The sequence below is a fragment of the Gekko japonicus genome, unplaced genomic scaffold, assembly GCF_001447785.1.
Source record: "Gekko japonicus isolate JY-2015 unplaced genomic scaffold, Gekko_japonicus_V1.1 scaffold362, whole genome shotgun sequence".
Lineage (NCBI taxonomy): Eukaryota > Metazoa > Chordata > Lepidosauria > Squamata > Gekkonidae > Gekko > Gekko japonicus.
The window spans coordinates 325809-349316 of NW_015160220.1; the positions used below are offsets into that span (position 1 = coordinate 325809).

At 40.6% G+C, this 23508-nt stretch overlaps 1 protein-coding gene across 4 annotated transcripts in view; it reads right to left on the bottom strand.

The window, feature by feature from the left end:
* The window catches only part of LOC107110299 (calcium/calmodulin-dependent protein kinase type II delta chain), a 196946-nt gene that overhangs the window by 89076 nt on the left and 84362 nt on the right, over positions 1-23508 (bottom strand). For all 4 annotated transcript variants that reach the window (XM_015411086.1, XM_015411063.1, XM_015411069.1 and 1 more), the window contains exon 4: positions 1284-1338. In XM_015411086.1, coding sequence (XP_015266572.1) covers positions 1284-1338 — 55 coding nt within the window. The remainder of the gene's footprint in view (positions 1-1283; positions 1339-23508) is intronic.

Here is a 23508-nt window from a genome sequence, read left to right on the forward strand (position 1 = left end):
AAAATTCATAAGAATTTAATTATTTGCCCACCTCAGTGAAAGCTGATTCAGCCTCACACCAAAAGCATAAGAGAAAACACATAACTTGTTGGGCAGAAAACCACTCTCCATTCAACCACTAGCTGCATCTTTGAAGGCATGCCACCCATAAAGAGGTCTTCTCGATAACCATAAAACAGTCTCTCAGATATCCTGATCCCTGAGCATGTAAAGGCTTTTACTGGTGAGGAAACACAGCTATTTTAGTGTCTGTCCATATTTCCTTCATATTTCATGAAGAGCAGAGACTGAAGATTTCCTAAATAGAAAGACGACACAGCACATTAATATTTTTTCTTCGTTTCAATTTGGGATTCTAAACTAGGATTAAATCATAGTTTAAAATCCCAGAGTAGAGTCAACCCAAAATTTATTGAAGTGATCAATCTGATTGTCACCACCATCTGTGGTTTCTTTCAAATCAAGAAGTCTTCAGTTTCAACACCATGTACAAGGAGAGGAGGCTGTGTATGAATTTATGGACGTCCTGGCTTATTCTCATCACAAATGAACTGGAGTTTATGCATAACATTTGAATACAGCTGATGAATTGAATAGAATGACTCGTTTCCAATAAATTTCTCCAGTGGAGATAAAGCAAACAGTACTCTTGTAACACCTTAAAAAGAAACACGTTTTTAGCACAGCATAAGCTTTCACGAACTACAGAAAACTTCATAGGCTGCATCTGGCAGAGGAATACTTACCAGAAAGGAATAATAGGATCCAACCCATTATATCTTGGCCAAAACTGCACAATCACTCTATGGTCGGGAAGAATTTGAACTGAGATCACAGAGTGACTATAAAGTTGCACCGCACAGTCAGAGCAGATCTCAATATGTAAATAAATAAAATTTACTCATTCAGTGCCATACTAACCGTTATCCAATCACAGTTCTGAAGATTTAAAGGGCACTTAAATTTTCTTATGAGGACTGGTGATTTTCAGCTATTCCTCCCCCCCCCCCCCCCCCCCCAAAATCTGCTGACCCACAGGCAAAAAACTCAGGGGGGGGTGTTGAGCGGGTTACAGCAGGAGAAAGGAATCAGTGGAAATTAAGTCTTCAGAATTTCATGATTCCACACAAGTCATTGTGGATTAATAATACTATGAAATCCTTTACATAAATCCAGTATTGGAGTGCACAAAAATCCCTATGGCTTTTTTTTTTTGCACTTTATCCCTTAAAATGGACTATTGTGACATGGTTGTTCAAAATGTATTTAGCATTTATACTTACAAATCAAAGACTAAGTAATGGAAACCTTCTTCTGATATGCTGTCATGAAGTCGCACTAAGAAAGAAAGAAAGAATAAAATGAAATTTGTATATATTGAATTTTTCCTCTATTTCTCCTTTGTCTCATATGCACATTCCCCATCAAGCTTTTCCCACCACTCCCTTAAAGCCCTTTTTGTTTCCCCATTGTTTTTCATTGAACATGACAAGACAAAAGCCTCTCTCATGTTAGGCAGGGAGGGAGCACCCTGTTCCCTTCCTCAGGTTACACATATGCTTGACAACACTGCCGTCAACACCATACATTACAGCTGTTTGTACTGTCCCAGCCATATCTTGTGACTCACCTAATTTATTCAAATAGCCTGTGAACACATAAATCTTTGTAGGAAAAACTGCAGTTGTACCTCAGTAGTGCAGAGTAACTAGGTAGATAAATGAGGTGAAAAGTGTCCTCCCCCCAGAACCCATTAAATGGATATCACCACATACAATGTTTCAAGTGTCAACAAACGCTAGTGAGCAAATAGAAAATGGTACTTTAACGATTACCCTTAACAAGCTAAAGACTCAGAATATAGAGAAACAAGGCTTCACTGTGAATAAATCAAATGCACTTTGTTTGATAAAGAAAGAAATAGATACAGAGCTGAATGCCTTTTGGATAACATTAGGAAACCGCCATCAGCACACAGTAGCTGTTTGCAGAAGAGCTACCATGTAGAAAGATAATTTATAGTGCTGTTCTTTCCCCCATTTTTCAGGGCCTAGCTTCCACTTTCAGTCCAGGCTTCATTTCAGGTACCCAAGAAACTGATCTCAAGTTGGCGATAAGCAATTAATCTGTCAACTCCTATCAAACAGAAAGGCATACACATTCATTTGCAAAGCACACTTCTATTTAAATGGCAATGCTTTCGAGATATAAAAAGGGGACACTTTGGAAAGAAGTGGAACCTGCTTGATGAGCTTGCAGTGTGGCAACAGAACCACTGAGCCAGGAAGGCAATTACTGTACTCTCTTAATATTCCAATAGAGGATGTATGCGCTGAGGCACCTGTTGGCAACGCTAGTCTAAGATCTTACAACAGTCTAAGATCTTACAACAGATGCCCTGCCACCGACCCATGCAGTCCCCTGCCATTTAAGCAAGTAACAAAGCACGAAGTATGCTTGGGTCATTTGATTGGTCAAATATGGCCAAGAAAGTTACTTTATACATAGATGGGTTTGGTCCTTATACTAGTCACAACAAAAACTAGTTACCGTTATGAATTATGAAGTCAACTTTAAATCAACATAATGAATTATAACTTAAGTTTCTGTAAATGGGAGTGATTCATTGAATACCTGCACATTGGCTTTTATCATGCAATACCACAGTTGGCCCATTTGTTTTTAAGAAAAACCTTCCTCTTTCATACAATGGTATCTCAGGGTTCTCTGATGAAGTTAAGGGTCAGTAGATTCAGAACAGACAAAAGGAAGTACTGTTCCACACAATTTGCAATTAAGTCATGGTTCTCTGCCAAAGATGTGATTATGGCCACTCATTTCAGTGTTTCAGAAAAGTCACACAAGATACAAAGATACCTTCATGTTCAGAGGGGGTATTCTATGAGTATCAGATACAACGGGACATATAACGAGAGGGCTATTTGCCTTCATCCCTGCTTCAGGATTTCTGTTTAGCCACCACTGGAAACAGATGTTGGCCATATCAGTCTGATCCAGCAAAACTCTTATTTCCAAAGAAAAGAGCAGTTTCTACATGGCTTGCAGAAATGAGATACATATCACTGTGTACCCATATGGGTATCATCTAAGAGGCTGTAAATGAATGAAATTATAAATTTACAGGAGCAGCTGACATTTTGGGATGGTTTACAAAAGAAGCATTGTTGAGGTCTCAAACCTACTTTTAGGCTGAAGACTGCTGGCTTGCTAAGGAATCAGTATGGTTATTCCAATGCATTTTACATGTGGATAACATTTGAAAATCTGTGTGCTGAAATCCTCACTCTTTGCTCTTTGTCTTTGTATATGCCCTCCTAGCCTGCATCTTTCTATTCCATTTCCATATCAAATATTTCTTCTTTGCCATCCATCATTGCATTCACACTTCTTAGATTTGTGTCTGTTAAGTTTTGTATGCATTGCAAATCTCCACAAATAGGTTAAAAGGAATTCTGGATTCACCTATAATCTTAATTTTATTATTTTTTAAAAGACCAATATTTTTCAGTATTTTAAGAAACTCAGGACTGCCAGTCAAAACAATTTTGGAGTGAAAGGAATCCCTGTGGATTCTCTGGAGGTGCAATAAACCTTATGATCTTATTTGTATAAGGCAGTTATGCTGCTTTTACTGTGCCAAGTTGACGCAGCTCCTCTTTTGGTTTTGGTTTTAGTCGGAAGTTCTGGAAAGAAAGAAAGAAAGAAAGAAAGAAAGAAAGAAAGAAAGAAAGAAAGAAAGAAAGAAAGAAAGAAAGAAAGAAAGAAAGAGGAGGGAGGGAGGGAAAGGTGTTGTTGAACTGTGTTGGACTATTTTCATTGGCGTCTCTGGAAGGAAGGAAGGAAGGAAACACCTTATGAGACCAAGCAACCTAGCTGACAGCAAGACAGTAAAATCTTCTCTAGAAAAGCCCAGTTAACAGAATGAAATGCTGAAACGTATTTATCTTCCCCCAACAGAGAAACCAGCCATCCAGGACAGCCATCCCAGTTCCTAGGACTCTATTAAGGCTTAATGCTGAATAATTGGACCTGGGTACTCTACAGTGTCTTTCGTGTGTGATAATGAATGATCACTGTCTAAAGACATAAAGGACAGAAGACCGCAATCTCTCTCTCTTTCTCTCTCTAGTTCCCATTCCATCTTTTTCACATGCATTTACATGTACTGTTATGACTAAAATTCATACTAGATTTCAAAGAAGCTTATCACACATCGGGGAGGTCTAGTCTTGCCACCGAGCATGCGGAGGCTGGGCTTCCCTCCCCATTTTTAAGATTTGAAGAGAAGTCTTAATAAAGTCATGACAAGTAAAAAGGCCCAAATAAATTCCAATCAATATTTTCCTTCTGAATTTTCATCCCCATCAACATAACAACAATTCACATATTGCTTTCAGTGTTCATAATACTTCCAATACATATCACAGGACTCCTTTCTTACAAGAGTGTGATAAAGCTAACCAGTGTTTCTTCCACAGAAAGAGGAAAATAAAACTCATTACATTTTAATGTTTTTAGCTGGTACAAATTCATGGTTTTCCAGATAAGAACCCTACAGGGTTACTGAATTCATAAACAGGGGAGGATTGTTGGATGAATTGTGTGAGCTATTGTGTTTTGTGAGGCCATCAAATACTTCTGTCATGCACTTGACATATGCTTACTGGAATGGACACGACAATCAAACTTAACTGAAGAAAGTGTGTAGACTAATCTGTTTTGATTCTGTCTTATAGAAGAAAAGCAGTATTAAAATACAAGCTGGTACACAGTCAATATAACTAGCCACATGGTTGATAATAAGGATCAAGGCTTAACAATTTTTATTGTGAATAATGTCACAATCCCACAAAAAGTCTAAGGTTGCAGTTTAATCACCCATACTATGAAGTAATAGAAGTCAGCAGGATTTACTTCCGGTTAAGCTTCCTTCCAGCTCCTGCCAACCTAGCAGTTCGAAAGCAAGAAATTGCAAGTAGATAAATAGGTACCGCTTCCGTGGGAAGGTAACAGTGTTCCGTGCGCCTTGGTGTTTAGTCATGCCGGCCACATGACCACGGAAACGTCTTCGGACAGCGCTGGCTCTTCGGCTTTGAAACGGAGATGAGCACCGCAACCCTAGAGTCGGATTCGACTGGCTTTCGAGCAAGGGAACCTTTACCTTTACCTTTACTTAAGCTTCCTTTAAAGCATGCTGTATTGAAAGTAACGGAATAGGAATTTGGTAGAAACGAACCTGATTACCCATGATTTCTGTGGAATGTAAGGCACAATTCTATGCTTATTAAGTCTGAATCAGGTCAAAAAGACTGACATGGAAAAAACCCTACATTAGTAATACAGCCTCAGTTGGAACATATCTTTGATAGATTGTGTCCCAGCAGTATAAAATTGGAATTTAATTAAAGATTTGTCTGACATTCACTTCAAGCTAAAGAAGGTACTGGACTTCTTCCTCATTTTTATCACAGGTGGTATTTTGTTCATATATTTTCAGTAACGGTAACCTGCCTATGGCAGATGATACTTGCTAGTTATTAACATACTTTTGAATTGTCTACCTTAAAGCAATGTTTCATTGCATTGTTAACTCCCAGATGGCAGAAGCTCTCTGCTGCAATTAGTTTAATTCCTTCTACAAGTTGAGATGTTTTGCAATTCTCATTCATGAAAATTAAACCACTACAGTTTGGTGCAGTGGTTATGTGTGCGGACTCTAATCTAGGAGAACCAGGATTCCCCACTTCTCCACTTGCAGCTGCTGTATGACCTTGGGGAAGCCATAGTTCTGTCAGAGCTGTTCTGGAAAGAGCAGTTCTCGAAAGAGCTCTCTCAGCCCCACCTACCTCACAGGGTGTCTGTTGTGGGGAGGGGAAGGGAAAGGAGTTTGTAAGCTGATCTGAGACTCCAAGTGAAGGGTGGGGTATAAATCCAATCTCCTCTCTTCTTCTTCTTCTCTTCTAAAGATTACATATGGTATGTGCAGTAGGCTTCTGCTGATAATGCTAAACAATAAATTGCAGATATTATGCATGCTTATCAGATGGAAAAATAGGCAGAATATTATCACTTACTATTAGGTCTCCTAAATTCAGCTGACCTTATTGTTTCCAGGTAAGGAATGCAATTATCATAAATTACTGAAATAAAAGTTAAGGAATTGGGGCTGCAACTCTTGAATAGAGCATTTGCCTTGCATGTACAGCAGAGCTGCCAACCTCCAGGTGGGTCCTGAAGATACCCAAAATTACAATGGATATCCAGACTACAGAGATCAGTTCCCCTGAAGAAAATGGCAGCTTTGGAGAGGAGACACTATGGCATTATACCCTAGTTAGGTCCCTCCCTCCTCAGGCTGCACCCCAAAATCCTAATGCAACCCTAATGGAAAGACTCAGGACCTTGGCATCTCCAGTTAAAAGGATCTCAGGTCACAGAGTAAGTGAGCTCCATGGTGAAGGAGGGATTTTTCCCTATAGACCAGCCACTGTAACATGCTAGCAGAACACACTGAGAACAGGAAACGTAGCATGTTCCTAGAATAAAACAACAACTAGGGCATTGTTGTGATATGTTCTTCCAAATGAAATACAAGTGTTGATATGGCAGCCAGGGATTGCATTCTCTCTTTTTTTGGTATTTTTCATATGTGCATGTGTGCGTGTGAGTGTGTGTGCACCTGGAAGTCATGGCGACCTCTGGTGACTGACCCCTACTGGGGGCCTGGAGGATATTCAGAGAGGTGGCTAAATAAAGCCTGCCCCCACCTCCCATATTTCAAGGAAGTTTTCCATCCAAGCACTTGCCAGAGTTGACCCTGCTTAGCTTCTGAGATCTGACGAGATCGGTCTTGCCCGGGCTATCCAGGTCAGGGCACCTGGGACTGCATTCTCAATGATATCACACCTTGAGCAGGTCTCTGCAGAGAAGGCATATACCTTTTCTAAATGAATATTTTTAATATGACTACTCAATCATCTTGAACAGATCTGAAGATCCTATAAGACATGTGACATAAAAAAACATCATTTTAAAGAAATTATCCAAGTTATGCAGAAGGAATGTAGGGCAACTCCCATACATTTTTAAAATTAAAGATTTCCCAAAACTAAATAAATAATACTGCCAGAGAATGTGCAAGATTTTTTAAAGCTACAAACCTGCTATGTATGCAGTGGACATAATTAGGAGACATGAGAGTGTTAAAATTGGTGTTCAGAAAGATTCCTCAATGTTGCTGGGAAACAAAATGTGTATATAGAGGAGTATAATAACTGTATGTACAGTGAAGAACAGGCCCTACACTTTTCAATCTTACTTTTAAAAAATGGTGGATAAATCAACAAAGAATTATTTATTTCTGGGCATAGCAGTGCTGTTTGACCTCCACCAAGGGGAGGGCTACCAGCGTGGCAGTTTTTGCAGACTCTTCTTTTCCTATATCAAAATGCAAAGCAACAGCTATATTCAAGTCCAGGAGGACCTTACAGAACAACAAGATTTGAGTATGATGAAGGGATCTTTGATTCTTGAAATCACACACGCCAAAAATCTTGTTGTTCTACCACAGACCAACATGGCTACCCTCTGAATCTAAAGTGCACATCTAAATTGACCCCCTAATAGGGTCAATGGAAGACTGTTTCCTAGGCTACTATGAACTAGCCCACCTGTTCCTGTCTATATAACCCAATGCCAGCTCAAGATGTTTGAGATGTTACTTTATCAAGCTCATTTTCAAATATAAAATATATGCACAGGAACACATGCAAAGCAGATGCTACGCCACTAAGCCATGGACCCTCCATTACTTGGCAACAGCAAGAGGAAGCAGCTTAACTCTTAAAGAATACCTATGCTGCTTCAGAATACAAAAACTCAAATCTAGGACTATATCACAATTAGGAATTCAGAATTCATATGTGAAGCTTTAAATATGAAAGACTGCATGCAAAATATTGCTATTTTTCAGTAATTAATGACTTATGGATACCTAATGAAATCTTTAACATATGTTTAAGGTTTTAGCTTCGAAGGTAAGACAGGATATATCTATATGAGAAATGAATAAATTGTATGCAGACAACATAGTCTTTGCTATACAAAAATCTCAAGAATCCTCTTTGTCATTATCCAGGATAATTAAGAGAATTTAGTGTCATCTCTGGTTACAAATTGAATTTGGAAATGTCAGTCTTACTAGGATTTTACAAGTGGGGACACTCAAGGACTTGCAAGGATCATCTCATTTTCTTCCATACAACCCTTCCCTGAAAGCCCCCATAGCCTCCCCCCCTTTTCCTGTTTCCTTTTCTCCTTCCCACCCACCTGCAAATCTACCTTTACTGAACCTTCTGTCTTCAGCTAACCCTCCTTCCCCCCTTGGAAAAATTATGGCCCAGTTACACAGTGGGAACCTGCAAGGACTTGCATAAGGCACCTCATTTTCTTCTATATACCTTTCCCCACACTATTTCCTCCTTCCCTCCTGCTAGCAACCACCATATCCTCACCCCTTTTCTGCTTTCTTTTCTCCTTTCCATCCACCAATAAACCTACCTTTTATGTGCCCCCATCTTTACCTATATTTATTATTTATTTACCTCATTTATACCCTGCCTTTCTTCATAATGGGGATCCAAAGCAGCATACATAATTCTCCTGTTCTCAGTTTTAACCACACAATAATCCTATGAGCTAGGTTAGGCTGACAGCATGTGACTGGGTCAAGGTCAGTCACTGGATGCAGTGGAGATTCAGACCTGGGACTCCCAGATCCTGGTCTGAAATTCTAACCACTATACCGCACTGCCTTTCATGGGGTGCCTTGCTGTTGAACAGTAGCAAGCAGCCATCCAGGGTGAGTCATGTAAACTGCATGGCAGCAGGTTACCCTGTGGTTGCTGCCAGGTCTGGCCCTGTTAAGTCCTTCCTCAAAGGCCAAAAATTGCCCTGGGAAGGCCCCGCCCCCTTCACCTGCCTTTTACTGACAGAAACCAAGGTTGGAAAGCAGGCAATACTGTGTGGTTGCCTAGTACTGGCCACTGAGGGCTTTCATTTATTAAAGCTACAGAAACTGCTTCTAATTTTGGTGAGGTTAACCCCATCAATTTATGTATCCACAGATTTGGCCACACTGAGAACCACATATATTAATGTAATAGAAGCAGCAATAAAGATGGCTATCTTTTCTAAGAGTTTGCAACTTGATCAACCCATTGGATTTAAATATTTTTGTGAGAAAAAATCTGAAAAGATTCACATGTATACAACTGGTTTATGTATATATGTAAATATTAATAGATTTTTGTGTGTTTGTATAAAAGAGTAAGAAAGTGGGTTCTACATATTTGCCACTCATTCAAATAAAAATACCAAAACTTCTGCCCACCAAGTTGGGTTTGCTTTAAATAATTCAGGGGGGACCATGTCAAATAAAAATGCCAGAAGATTAAATAAAAATTCATACCACAAAATTAACTGTTATTTTAATCTGATAGTGTTCTTAATAAACTGCTGTAGTGAAAACACTGTGTGCTAACAACATTCTGCTGTGAAAGATAGTATTGTGCACTTCAATAAACTTAAAGAATAAAAATAAATCATTCTTTTCTACTGAATAACAAACCAGCTTTGGTATTTCACAGTGTGCCTGCACCACTGTTACACAAAAAGTAGTGTAGTTCTTATTAGCAGAGAGAATCATTAAGTTTCAATCAAAAGTTTAAATATTGAGGCAGTTAGGAACCAGAGTTGCCCAAAAGTATAATATGCCTAAAAATGTGGATTTGAATATCATGTCAAGATCTTATTGCAACAGAGGTAATTTCTTCTGAATAAAAAGCATTGTAAACCATTTATCTGTACATACAAACCATTTCCATGCAGAAACTTCTTTCATTTATACAAGCCGTTCACACAGACAGTTCACATTTCAAATCAGCATACTATGTATTCTGGGCAACAACTCAGCTAACTAAAAATAATTTTTTCCAAGTATATATACCTGCATGAAGAATAATTACACTCTAGAGTATATTATCAGAGGGAGATAATTGGCTTCCTTGGGTATCAGCCAAAAAGCTAAGTGCCTCCAAATCCCAGGAAACGTAGCTGCTTCATAATAACTGCCCATTTGTTGATCCACTTTCAAGTTATAGCTTCAGTGCTTTTGGGTTTTGCTTTCAATACAGTTTAACTATGCACGTAAGGCATACTCTCATACACAATTACCTTCTCATCAGGTGGCAGCGCTGACATTCTAAAAGCCCTGACTCAAGAGGAAGTCCTGTGGATTTTAGCAAGGTCTTTTTTCATGAACAAAAAGAAAGTGTAAGTCTCAAAATCAAGATTTTAAAATTATTTTTGAAAGGCTGTAGCTTCCTGAATATGAGGAATTTCATGGAGACACCTTTGAAACAAATCTAGGCCATGATCCCATCACATGACCTAAAGTCTAAAGCAGACACTCAAGGGCTAATAACAGACAAAATTCCAAATACCAAAGTTAAGGTATTCAGATAAGTTACTGAAAAGTACATGTTCAATATCAGACTGAGGATCCTAGCAAAGGCAACAACAGAAGTTAATTACATTTGTTTCAACAACTGTCACCTTTAAACAGAAACTTTAAAATCATTCAGATTTAACTACTATTTTTGTACCTCTGCACCTCCTTCAAAAATAGAGGACATCAAGGATCAATCTATCCCATTTGGCTTAGCCTTGTGTGGTGATTATAATGGGTGAGTGACTGTGGCTTGCCAAAAGTTACCCACTGATTTTCCTAGCAGAGCAGGATTTTTAACTAGGCCTGTCAATTCCAGGTTGGAAAATTTGGGACTGGAGCGTGGGAAGGATTAGGTTTGAGGAGGGGAGGGACCTCAGTGGAGTAAAATATCATAGAATACACCCTCCAAAGCAGCCATTTTCTGCAGGGGAAGTGATCACTGTCACCTGGAGATCATCTGCAATTCTGGAAGATCTCCAGACCCCACCTGAAGGTTGCCAGCTCTAATTTCAACCAGCTTCTTTGGAAGGTGGACGCTATGTAGGGTTGCCAGGTCCTACCCGGCTGCTGGCAAAGGGATCCGGGCTCCAGTCTGGGATTTTCCGGCACACACAAAGTGCATGCGCCACGATGACATCACCCAGAAGTGACATCATTGCATCTGGGGATGATGCTCTAATTTTGGAGCAAAGCTCTATGGTTTTTTGCCTTCAAAACCATAGAGTTTGCTCAAAAACTAAAGTATCATCCCCAATGCCCCCAATGTGATGATGTCACTTCCAGGTGACATCATCGCATTTGGGACGTTGCCAGGGGACATCCCTATTTGAGGGTGGGAGCCCCTGTTGGGAACTGGGGGCTGGCAACCCTATCTCTATGGTATCACATCCCCACTGAGCTCCTTCCCCTACCCAAATTTTGCCTTCCTCGGGCACCAGTCCCAATTATCCAGGACTTTCACAACCTAGAATCTGCAACCCTAGGATTCTTTAAATTACATTAACATAGATGCACAGATTTACTAGCATCATTGAAAATCCTGTACAGAAGGTCCATTTGAAGGGGGGGAAAGACACAAAAATTACTGTACATTATACAACACAATTCTGATAGTACAGCTTGTATTTTGAAAACCTCCTAAACCAGCATACAACAGATTTTTGCCCCTATTTTTCCGAGAGAAGATGAACACATAAAAGACAAAGAAAAAAATCATGACCCATATATGATTACTGCATTCAGCAATAAGGACCTTTCATCCACTGGAGGTCATGCTGTTTAAATTTAAGGAAAGAGGTTTAGGCTGGTGGAAGGCTGAGCAGCTTGCTAAAATACAGGTCTACAGGCCTTTCTACACAAGCAGCATAAAGACAGGATCTCACAACTGCTTCAGATCAAACATAAAGGCTCTTTATCTTGAACATGATATGTGAAGGTTAAGATTTTTATCCACCAGGACCGCAACACAGAAATTGCTGACACATTTATATTCCCATGGATGGAGCAAAATTTAACTCAGAAACAAGGTGTGCACTGAAAATTCCTCTGACATATCTTAAACTCTACTCAGAGAAATCAGTCTTTCTGTCCTTAAAACAAAAGAGACAAAGAAGCGTTGCTATATTTGGTATTGGACTTCCAGCCATCAATGCTGGGCAGCCAACTTCTAAATAACAATGTTGAGAGAAAAAGAAAGAAAAAAAGCAGCAGATAGAAAATAATTTTTCACTAGACCAGATAACAAAGTGCTTTTAGAATCAATCAAATTGACACTGGCAGTCAGAATTTTCAGTAACTTAATCAAGTGTCAGGGTGACAGACATCAAGCGCACATTGAGCTGGCACTTCTCCTGAGTCCCGACAGGTTCTGGTTTAGAACATTCCATTGAGCACGCTGGCTGATGAGTTAAATATGGCCAGTGTTGTATTCTCCTTTCATCAAATGGAAAATAGATGATTTGCAACATGTCTGCACTTAAGAGTTTCCATACCAGTAATTAGCACATTTCCGCTGTCTATTTGTATAATTTTGAGTGACTGCAAGTCCCTTTCTAATAGGAATCAGAGTTGTCAATTTCTCTTGTTTGGCTAACAGCCAAACATCTTGCAGTTGTTTCATCATGCAAGATAAGTAACTTTTCACTGACTTGCTAATACAATTAGCAAGCTACTGTTCAAATTGAAAACAAAACATCCTGTGCTTCAGTCTGAATGGCTTTTTAAAACATCTTCAATTTAGTTAGAAGTTAGGGACAAGAGAGAATGGAGAGGTGGGGGATAGGCAGATGGGAAATCCGTCTCCTGTCAATTGCAGCAGCAATGCAACAGCATCAGGCTGCTGAGCCTCTAGGGCTCCATCTTCCTTGCTCTGAACCTTAGCACTGTATCAAAATTAAGGGCTTTGCCTCTTCACAGCTCAAAAATTGCTCTCACTTTCCAGTTAACCCTCCTCCTCTTCCTAGGACTATTTTAGCTTCAAAGTGGTCACAGCTCTTAAAAAGCATCGAGCATCCTGGGCTGGTAGGGAAGGTGGGTATTAGGGTTGAGAGGACGGGGGGAGGGGGGAATGGAAACTGATTTGGGTGTATAAATGAAGGGTTTTTTTTTAACCTGTTCTCCCCTTCTGTGGGAGACCTCTAGTTCCCCATAAGGCATTCTGATGTGTATGCCGTTTCACTGAATAAGGTTTTTTGAAGCCATTTTGGATTGCCACAGGAGAGGAAATCCATAAAAACTGCCCCCTCCCGCGTGCAAGTTCTAGATAGGATCCAAGTCTGTGTCTGGTCAGAGTTCCTGGAGTCAGTGGCTAACCTTGAACCTACGAGAAAACAACTAGGTACAGAAGCACAATCCATTTCTACTCTTTGCAATGAGGATTCTGCTTATCGGTAAAGAAGGGGTTTTTTTTAACCTGTTCTCCCCTTCTGTGGGAGACCTCTAGTTCCCCATAAGGCATTCTGATGTGTATGCCGTTTCACTGAATAAGGTTTTTTGAAGCCATTTTGGATTGCCACAGGAGAGGAAATCCATAAAAACTGCCCCCTCCCGCGTGCAAGTTCTAGATAGGATCCAAGTCTGTGTCTGGTCAGAGTTCCTGGAGTCAGTGGCTAACCTTGAACCTACGAGAAAACAACTAGGTACAGAAGCACAATCCATTTCTACTTGTACAAGCGTCTATGCTTTATAGTACACTATCAAATCAATAACCCAGGACATATAACACTTGACATTACATCACACTCAAACCCAGTATACATAAAACATTAACCTCACAAACTGGGTTCACTTGCATTCCAAAGTATTTCTTCCTTGGAGAGACAGATATTTTACTGACTCATGATTTCCAATATTAATACTCTCTCAGAAGTGGCAGCTATTTATATTGATGTCAGAACCATGACTGCAAGCTTAGAAAAACTAAATCCCAGAGCGTTGCTTTGTGACAACACCAGCAGACTTCCAAACACAGAAATTAAATTTCTCCCTGAAATTTCTTTGAATTCAGTGGCCCTTAAATGAGATCAATGAACTCTTTGAAAGAAATAAAATGATAATGGTGCATTTTACAGTGACAAACACATCATTAAGTGTATGTTATGCACATGGAAAATTTTTAAAGGTTCTCTAATTACTTAGTGGTGTACTGAGAATTCTAGAACTTGAAAGTACGGACTGGAACAGAACAGATGATTTTTAAAAGTAGTATAAGATTATTTTATTTTTGAAGTTTCAGTGAAGATGAAGCACGCAATATATACATAACCCCTTCAGTATCAGTTACTTTTTAAAAATAATATTAAAAAGTGGGGGACCTGCAATAAGTTGTGGGGGGGGCATCTCATTTCCTCTGTATCCCCCACTGTTTCCCCATCTTCAGCTATATTAATTATTTATTTCCTTCATTTACATCCTGTTATTGTCCCCATTGTGGACGCAAAGAAGCTTATTCTGTTTTTATGACCTCCCTTTTATCCTCACAACAACCCTGTGAGTTAGGTTAGGCTGGGGGTGTGTGACTTTCCTAAGGTCACCCAGTGAGCATCTGTGACAAAATGAGGATTCATATTTGGGTCTCCCAGAGCCTAGTCTGGAACTTTAACCACTACATCACATTGTGGCTGTTTGTTGTGTATTAAGATCTGTATGAGCTTGAGTTCTGAGGCAGGATTGTAAATAGACCAATCAGAGCTGCGCAATGTTCTGGAGGGAAGCACTCTGATTGGCCCTTATCTGTAAATAGTGATTGGTTAATATCTGACTTGTGGGTGTGGCTACCCGAGCCCGGACTGTTTAAAAGAGAGCCTGTTGCTCTATGTTTTTGTCTCGTTCTGATTTCTTCTGACTTCGTTAATAAAGCTGATTCACTGTTCACAAGCTGTGTTGAGCCTCGTACTTAACACTGTTGTTGAATACTAGTAAGCAGCTGGGCCTGCCAGTGGTTGCTGTTGGGCTTGACCCCAATGAGTGTTCTCTCAAAGGCCAAAACAACCCTGGAAAAGGTCCTGCCCCCTCTGCTTCCCTTTTACTGACAGAAACCAAGGCTTGTAATCTGGCAATGTTGCTGTGACTGGCTAGGAACCCCCAAACCTGGGGCTTTTCTGAAGTTTGCAGGAAGACCTGATGTATATATACACCATGGTTTGATTAAACTGTGCTTAGAGTGACATCCAAATGCAGATCTACCAAAAAAACATAGTTTGTTTGGTGAATTAAACTAATGTCCAAATTGCAGTTTACACCTTTCTGAATCCACTGAAGTCAATGGGCTTAGAAGAGTGTAACTGTTTAGAATCACACTGTTATATTATTAATTGCATACTGCTACTGGTGTATTAACTGTGGCCTGCTGTTACATAACTACCGTTCCTAGTCCTACAGGAGTGTTTCTGGTCAGATGTGGAGGAAACATGGCAAATTTAAAAACTTTGTGGTATTTAAGGGCCAACGCCTCTCAGATGCCTGAAGCAGGTTTATTTGGAATCTGGGAAGCACAGTATAGAGGGGTTTTTTTTGTTTTTTTTTTACAAAAGTATTTTTCTGTAGACAGTGAGGCAGTAAAAAACTCAAAAGCTAATGACTCCAGGAGAAGACTGTTTTACCACCTCTTGCATATATTGTGAATATTACGGCTTTTTGAGTCACAGACTGTATTTCTTGCATTTTGTAGCCTTGTAGCTCCACTGCTCACATTTTTTCCTTGCCATATCCATCTGTTGCCTGAGGTCACGCGTTATACATCTGAGGAAGGGGGTTCTAGCCCACAAAAGCTTATGCTACAACAAAAGTGTAATCCTAAAAACACTTTTGTGGGAGTAAGCTCCACTAAATGGACCTGAGCAGGATTCTGAGTAGATCTGTTTAGGATTACATTGTAAATCTGTTCAGTCTTTCAGGTGCCCCAAGACTCCTTTTGTTTTAAGAGATTGTGAGATGAATTAATTAATGGCAATAATACATGTCCACACATGCTAGAATGTATCACATTCCCACAGCTAATCCACAGTTTATGATCCAGTCTCAATTTAGCATGTAAACATTCAAAGGCGACTACTTGTTGAGCGGCAGCCTATTACATCCTGGAAGTGAATATAAAACTTGGGAGCTACTGCTCTGAACACACAACCTTCTACCAGAGATCAGCCTGACCTTCAAAGTCCTCCAAGGGCACAAACCCTATTGAAGTGAATTCAATGGAGTCTTTTGCCAGCAGGCCATTTTAAGCACTACGACGTGAGAAGAATGAAATGTTAAGCATTTTAAAATCAATGCTGTATTTTATACAAAGTAAAAGTTACAGTGGAAAAAGGGAACATCTGTTGTTTCTGTGGGAGCTTTGATATCTACATGTATGGCATAAGGTCACAGGCTAACACATTCACGTGGGTTGACATTCTACTCAGTTCAATGGGTATTCCTTCCTAGTCTGTATGTTTAAGACTGCATCTTAGTACATAAAAATATACCCTGTTAAGTACTTAAAAGGCACAAACTTACTGTTGTCTCAAACTTGTTTAGCATATTCTGACCTTCTACATATGCTGTTTCATCGACCTCTAAAGGTTTATTCAGACACGATTCAAATGTTTTGAGGAGGAGGAAAATATAGGGTGAAATCATGTGGTTTTAACCTTTGGCTTACACCCACTATACACTGGGGAGGAAAGAAAGCAATGTGCACTAAACGCTGATGTAGCTTTATACAATAATACTGTATTTAAAAAACCCAGAGAAAATTCATCCAAGCTTCAGATGCAGATACACATCTCTTCTCACTATCCGGTATTGAAGGCACTGGAAATGCAGAACAAGATCTACAGAACCAGATAATTAATTCTGCATGCCCAAGAGATCTTTGGACTTCTGCTTCTTGAATTGCAGCCCCCCATCCCATGCTAGAAAATAATAGGATTTTAAAGAGTAAATCCTAATATGGAATGGGAGGTCAACAGTTCATAGACATTTTTTAATCTACTGGATTAGCAAATCATTGGGTGTGTTAAACCACACCTTTCCAATTAATTTTAACATCAGAAATATTGCCAGAGTTTGTAATTGCAGAGTTTAGAACTTGAATTTGTCCACCACATAGTGGTTGGCTGTATTTTCCTCAGTAATTCTTTTCTACACATTCTACACATGCACAGTCAGCATTCAGACTGACCGAGGTGCTTTGTAGACACTTGTATAAAAGTTCCTTAGTGTCCCCCCCCCAACAAAACTCTTGTTAACTGCTGTGAGCTACACAACCAGAGCCCTGATAGCCTGGGCTAGCCCAGTCTTGTCAGATCTTGGAAACTAAGTAGGGTCAGCCCTGGTTAGTATTTGGATAGAAGGCCACCCAGTAATACCAGAGTCACTACATAGAAGCAGGCAATGGCAAACCACTCTTGCCTTGAAAACCCTGTGGGGTCACCATAAAAGTCAAGCACTGGCAAACCACTTCTGAATGTCTCTTGCTTTGAAAACCCTATGTGGTCACCATAAATTGGCATTAAAAAAAAGATGAAAAGAAAAGTGTCCAAGAAAAGAAAAGAAATGTGACCAGAATGCACATTTAGATTAGTGAGGAACTTCTATTTGGGTCAATTCCCTTCATTGGTTCTTGTGTTTTATGCGGTTGCAACTCCCTAACCCCAAACAATTTCTTGTTTGCAGTGGTGAGCATTTTGATGGGGGTAGGATTGATAATTCACGGAGCACCCACTTATGGCTAATGCAGAAAAGTATCATTCCTAGGTATCATTATAGTAGGAATATGCAGACAACACCATCAGTGTGCATACACCAATTTTATACGCTGCGAGCGAACTCTTGGTAACAGATGAGTATTTTTTCAAACACTCGCCAAAAAAGTGCGAAATAGAAGTCAGTTCTGAACAGAGTAAAGTTTACATTACAATGAATGAGTACCACTAACATCACCATTTTAGAATGCAACACATGTCTTGCCTGCCAAAAAACCTTCTAAAAGAGCATAATACAAATGAAATAATTTGCTAAAGCAATTCAGCAGTTTCCAAAGTCATCTGCTTTTCTGCATCTTTGTTAGAGACTGTTTTTGAACTTCTGCAGAGTCATACTATTTAGCATTCAAACTGGGAAAGTAATTTTAGCCCTTTTCAGACATTGTGTATCAGGACAATGTGCGATCTGTTATCTTTCTGATATGTGTGATTGCCATTTCGTGAGAACAGGTTAAAGTATTTTCAAGCTTTGGTACCCATAATAAAACCAGGTTTCTGGCTATATATTCCAAAGATGGAAAATATGTTTGTTGTCCAAGTAAAAAAATATGGAGATCACGTGTATCTAGAAAATCAAGCATAGCTTGTTCTATTACACATAGGGGTGACAGGCTGGTGGGAACTGGGGGAACATGGGGGCACATGGCAGCATGTGCAATGTAATGTCTCTGCTGGGAAAAACCTGGAAGTGATGGTGGGTAGCTCTACAGTTTTTGCTGATTTCTAGAGCTACGTGCCGTCACTTCTAGGTTTCCCCCAGAAATGATCATAGTGCATGCCAGGGCTATTTTGGGGCAGGAACGCACAGGAACGGAGTTCCGGCTGGCTCTCAAGTTGGCCACACCCAGCAGGAACTCATTAGCATAATAGGCCACACCCAACAGCAGGAACTCATTAGTTTTGGCTACATTAGGGGTGTGTGGCCTAACATGCAAAGGAGTTCCTGCTACAAAAAAGCCCTGGGTTTTGACAACAAACAAGGTAAATAGAATAAGAAGCAAAAGGTGGGTGTGGTACTTCTGGTAACATGGGGTGTGTGGCCTAATATGCTAATGAGCTGTATTGTCATGGGTGTGGCCTAATATGCTAATGAGTTTCTGCTGTTGAGGGTCATAGAAATGTTCCATTTTTATTTCTTCATTCTTTCTGGCTTGTGTGTTCCTCTGGCAGCCAATTGCTTGTGTGTTCCTCTAAAGCAAGAACACTACCTTGGGAATAACAATTGTTGCTGGAAGGCCTATGTCTAAACATAGCAAATAACAAAGCATAAAGGTACTGTGCCATCTCCATTTTAGAATACAATGGAGAGTAAAGGTCATTTCTCAATAAATAAATAAATAGCGTTTTACTGTTTGATGTAATTTGTTCTCTAGCATTTGGATATGGCAAAGATACCGTTCTGGCTACTCTAGCTGTGAGTTCTTTTATCTAAATAGTAGCTAACAAGCCCATTTGCTTCACTCAGTACCACTTTAGGCTAAATGTGATGCTCAGAAGCATCACTGTTGATACAAGAATGTTTAGAAGCATGTGGCATAGACTGAAGTTAACAGCATTACCACTTCCAATCACAAGCTAGGAAAACCAGGCTGTTTACTACACAGAGGCTTACAATGGATATTTTAACATTTATACCTAAAGACAGACCGTCTTGGATATACACAGCAGATAAAAATACAGCACAGTTCAACTAAGCCCGAAACCAAACTAATGATCTACCATGGACTTGAATCTAGCTGTTCTACTGCAGAACAACATGGCTACCCCTTGAAATAATCTACCACAGGCAGAATCACCACATGCCCCTGCACCAAATATTCAAGCAGACATAAATTTTTCATATGCCACAAAAAAGCCCTCCAGACTTGCAGTCCAACTTCGCAAAAGCATTTAAGAGTTGGTTGCAGCAAGACACTCCACCCTTGGTAATACTGCAAACATTTGGACTTATCTATACAGATTTCCAGATTTCTGCTCCAGGGTGTGCTACCACACACCATCGATGAAGATGTCAGACAACGTGTAGGAGAAGCTAAACTTAGCCACAGTTTATTAGCTTATGTTTCATTAGCACAGGTTCGTCATGAAGCTACCTAATGTGTCTACCAGCATTTGGGCAGAACTATCCTGAGGGTGCTTTCGTACATGCTAAATAATGCAGTTTCAATCCACGTCAGTGGCTCTTGGCAAGTGGATTTTGCCATTTCACACAATAAATTCCAGTTGCAGAGTGCACTGAAAGTGGATTGAAAGTACATTATTTAGTGTGTGTGAAAGTGCAGTGCCCTATAACCATAGCTTGCTTTTCCTGGCCCTCACACAAAAAATGTGTCAAGAGATGCTGTTCATCAGCACCATTTCCTTATTCTGGTGACTGTGCAAGTTCACAGGAAGATGCTCAGTGACAAGAAGGTATGTGAGTCCCTGACCGCTTATGGCCTTAAAGGTCAAAACCAATATTTTGAACCGGGGAGAGAATTCTCTTAGCACTGAGCATTGTCCTGTGAACTTCCACAGCCACCATCATTAAACTGTGTGGGATTAGCTAGTCACTGTGAGACTGAGCAGGGTTTCGGAGTTCTTCTCATATTGGCTAGGAGAAGTTCCTTATTTTTGCCTGCTTGATACCATTTGAATAAGGGTTTTATCTTAAGGTTAAATAGGCTGGCTTAGTGTGGTTGGGCCCTAGTCTGATGGATAAGCAGGATTTGTGTTAGGTTGTGGTGGTTGTTGTTCAGTTGCAAAGTCAAGTCCGACTCCTCGCGACCCCATGGACCACATCATGCCATCCTGAAACATCTGTGTCTGGATCTGGTGCTCTACTGGAAGCAAGTGCAGCTCGCGCAGCACAGGTTGGGTGTGTGCCTTCCGAGGGGTCCCTGTAAGGACCTGTGCAGCTGCATTCTGGATCAGCTGGAGCTTTCAGGTTAGGCGCAAAGGTAGGCCTGCATAGAACAAATTACAGTAGTCTATCCTGGAGGTGACCATTGCATGGATTACTATGGCTAGGTAAGGGTGAGACAGGTGGGGAGCCAGTTGCCTAACCTGGCACAGTTGGCGGAACAGCAGCTTGGCAGCCTTCGTGACCTGGGCCTCCATAGACAAAGTGGCATCCAGAGTCACGCCCAGACTCTGACAGAGCCGGTGATAAAGAAACACCATCAAGAGCTGGGAGTTGACTACCTGACCATGGCTCTCCCCCATCCAGCCAGAGAATCTCTATCTTACCCAGATTCAGTTTCAACCACCCAACCATGGCCTCCAAGCTCTCAGCTAAATTCACAGGAGCAGCAGCCGGTCGGCCACCCATTAACAGAAATAGCTGGGTGTCATCTGCATACTGATGACTCCCTAGCCCAAAACGCCATGCTTGCCATGCAAGGGGGTGTATGCAGATGTTAAATAACATTTACTGGATAAAGCCTCACTAGACAGAAAAATGAGCAAACCTCTTCACTGCCTTTGCTACTTTCGAATCTGTAATATGTTTAAATTGGAGACCAACCAGAAATCTTACCTTAGATGCCTCACAAACTTAAAAACTCTGTTGAGAAACCCGATAAAATCAGAGCAAGACCTACTCTCCAGAATATATCTCATACTGCTTTGCATTGGAAATTTCAATTCCAAATCCCCACCATACCAAACGAAATAGAATGATATTTGTTCTTTACAGCTAACGACCAATGAGATTCTATATGGTCGACTTCTTTCGCTAGGTTGAAAGCAACTAATGCTAGATTAACAACTCTTAAACTAATTAAGCACTGGTATCTTACCCCAGTCCAACTGAATCATATGGATATATCCAAAACCTCACTGTGTTGGAAGCAGTATGAATGTATGGGTTCTTACTTGCATTGCTGGTGGGCTTGTATCCACACGGTGTACACATTCTGGTGTATGGTTACATGCACAAATTGCTCAATCACAGGATATTCAATTGCAATGGCTCCTAAGCGAATACTCCTATATCTATGGGGGAAGGACTGGATTCCATGGGTTCAAAAACACTTGATAATCATTTTACTCACAGAGGCCAAACTAGCAATAGCTTTGAAATGGAAAGAAGGGATGGTCCCCGCAAAAGAAACTGGCTAGATAAAATTTGGGATGGAGTGCTTTGTTATGGTGTGCTTATCAGACAGATTATTACAATTGGAGCTTGATAATTACATATGTGGAACAGTGGTCCTGTACTAGGTTTTAGTGTTCGCTTATTTTTTTACCTATTGAATATATGTAGAACAGTAAGTTGCATTCAACTTCTCCTAACATAAAACTTGATTGTTTGCTTGTATGATTAGGTGTATTATGGTTACGGTTGGTTATTTTTATGAATGTTTATCAGATGTGAATGCTATTGTATTGTATTGACATTGGTAAAATTAATAAAAATTATAAATTCAAAAAATTGGGCTCAAACCATAGCGTTTCACCCCAAAACCAGAGTGTTGTTGTGTGACATCATAGGTGTGATGACATTACTTCCGCCTGATGTCATCATGTCAGGGATGTCACGTGGGGTCATAGCTTTTGGAGGTGGGGCTTCCCCTACCGGCCAGCCAACCAACAGTGGGCAGGAGCCAATGAAATTGGGGGATCATGGGGATTAAGTTGACACATACAGCTTGTACACACACAAGTGGTATGCTCACATTTGGGTGAACATGTATAGGAGGGGACAGGGCCAGCACACTTGTTTCCCCACTACCTCCACACATGTTGGCCTTTCACACAGATATTACATATTTACAGGGATGCTGTTAGGGTTGCTAACCTCCAGGAGAGGTCTGTAGCTCTCTCCGAATTACTACAAAAACCAGTTCCACTGGAGAAAATGGCTGCTTTGGAGGGCACACTGTATTGGAGGGTAGAGACTGTATGGCATTACATCCCTGCTGAGGTCCCCTGTTCTCCAAACTCTACCCAGCCCAGGTTCTGCCCCCAAATCGCCAGAAATTTCCCAACCTAGAGTTGGCAACCCTAGAAATGATTAATATCCAGAGTTAGCATTCCTACTATTGTTTACATGATTATTTCCTTGGGGATTATCCCCCTGGGAAGGGAAGAGACCTCAGTAGAGTATAATACCATAGAGTCCATCATCCAAAGGTGCCATTTTTCTCCAAGGGAACACATCTCTGTAGTATGGAGATCAGTTGTAATTCCAAGAGACCTCCAAGCCCCCCAAAGGTTGGCAACCCTCACCCTGATTCATTAAATGTTTCTAGTCTTCTTTGCTAAATGTATATAACATCTTATACAAATATAAGGACCAAAATGTAAACCTTAGTAACCAATGATATAAAATGCCTTTAGGCACATGGGTGATAAGAAGCCTATGAGGTCATATCTACCGGAATATGTATATTTGTATACCCTTATTGCTACTTGTATTTTTACAATGCATATTTTTCATGCATAGCTAATATTGGCCCCAGTCACACGGGCAGGAAATTGCGGGGGGGGGGGGGAAGCGGGGCTGTTTGCCCCAGAGCAAACTAATGCGAGGTTGCGTGATCAGACATCCTGTAGAGGTCCCGTCGAGGTCCTGTGGTTAGGGGGGAGGTGCTGATCACAGGACAATCCTGCGGCACAGCAAAGAAGGGGCCTCTCTAGCAAAAGGCTCCACAGGTTTAACCCCTTCCAGGGCTGCAGAGGAATGCAAACTGTGTCCTCCGTCCAGTCCCCTCCAGGAGGAGCTTCAGCCGAACCGCCCTCCCGCCACGC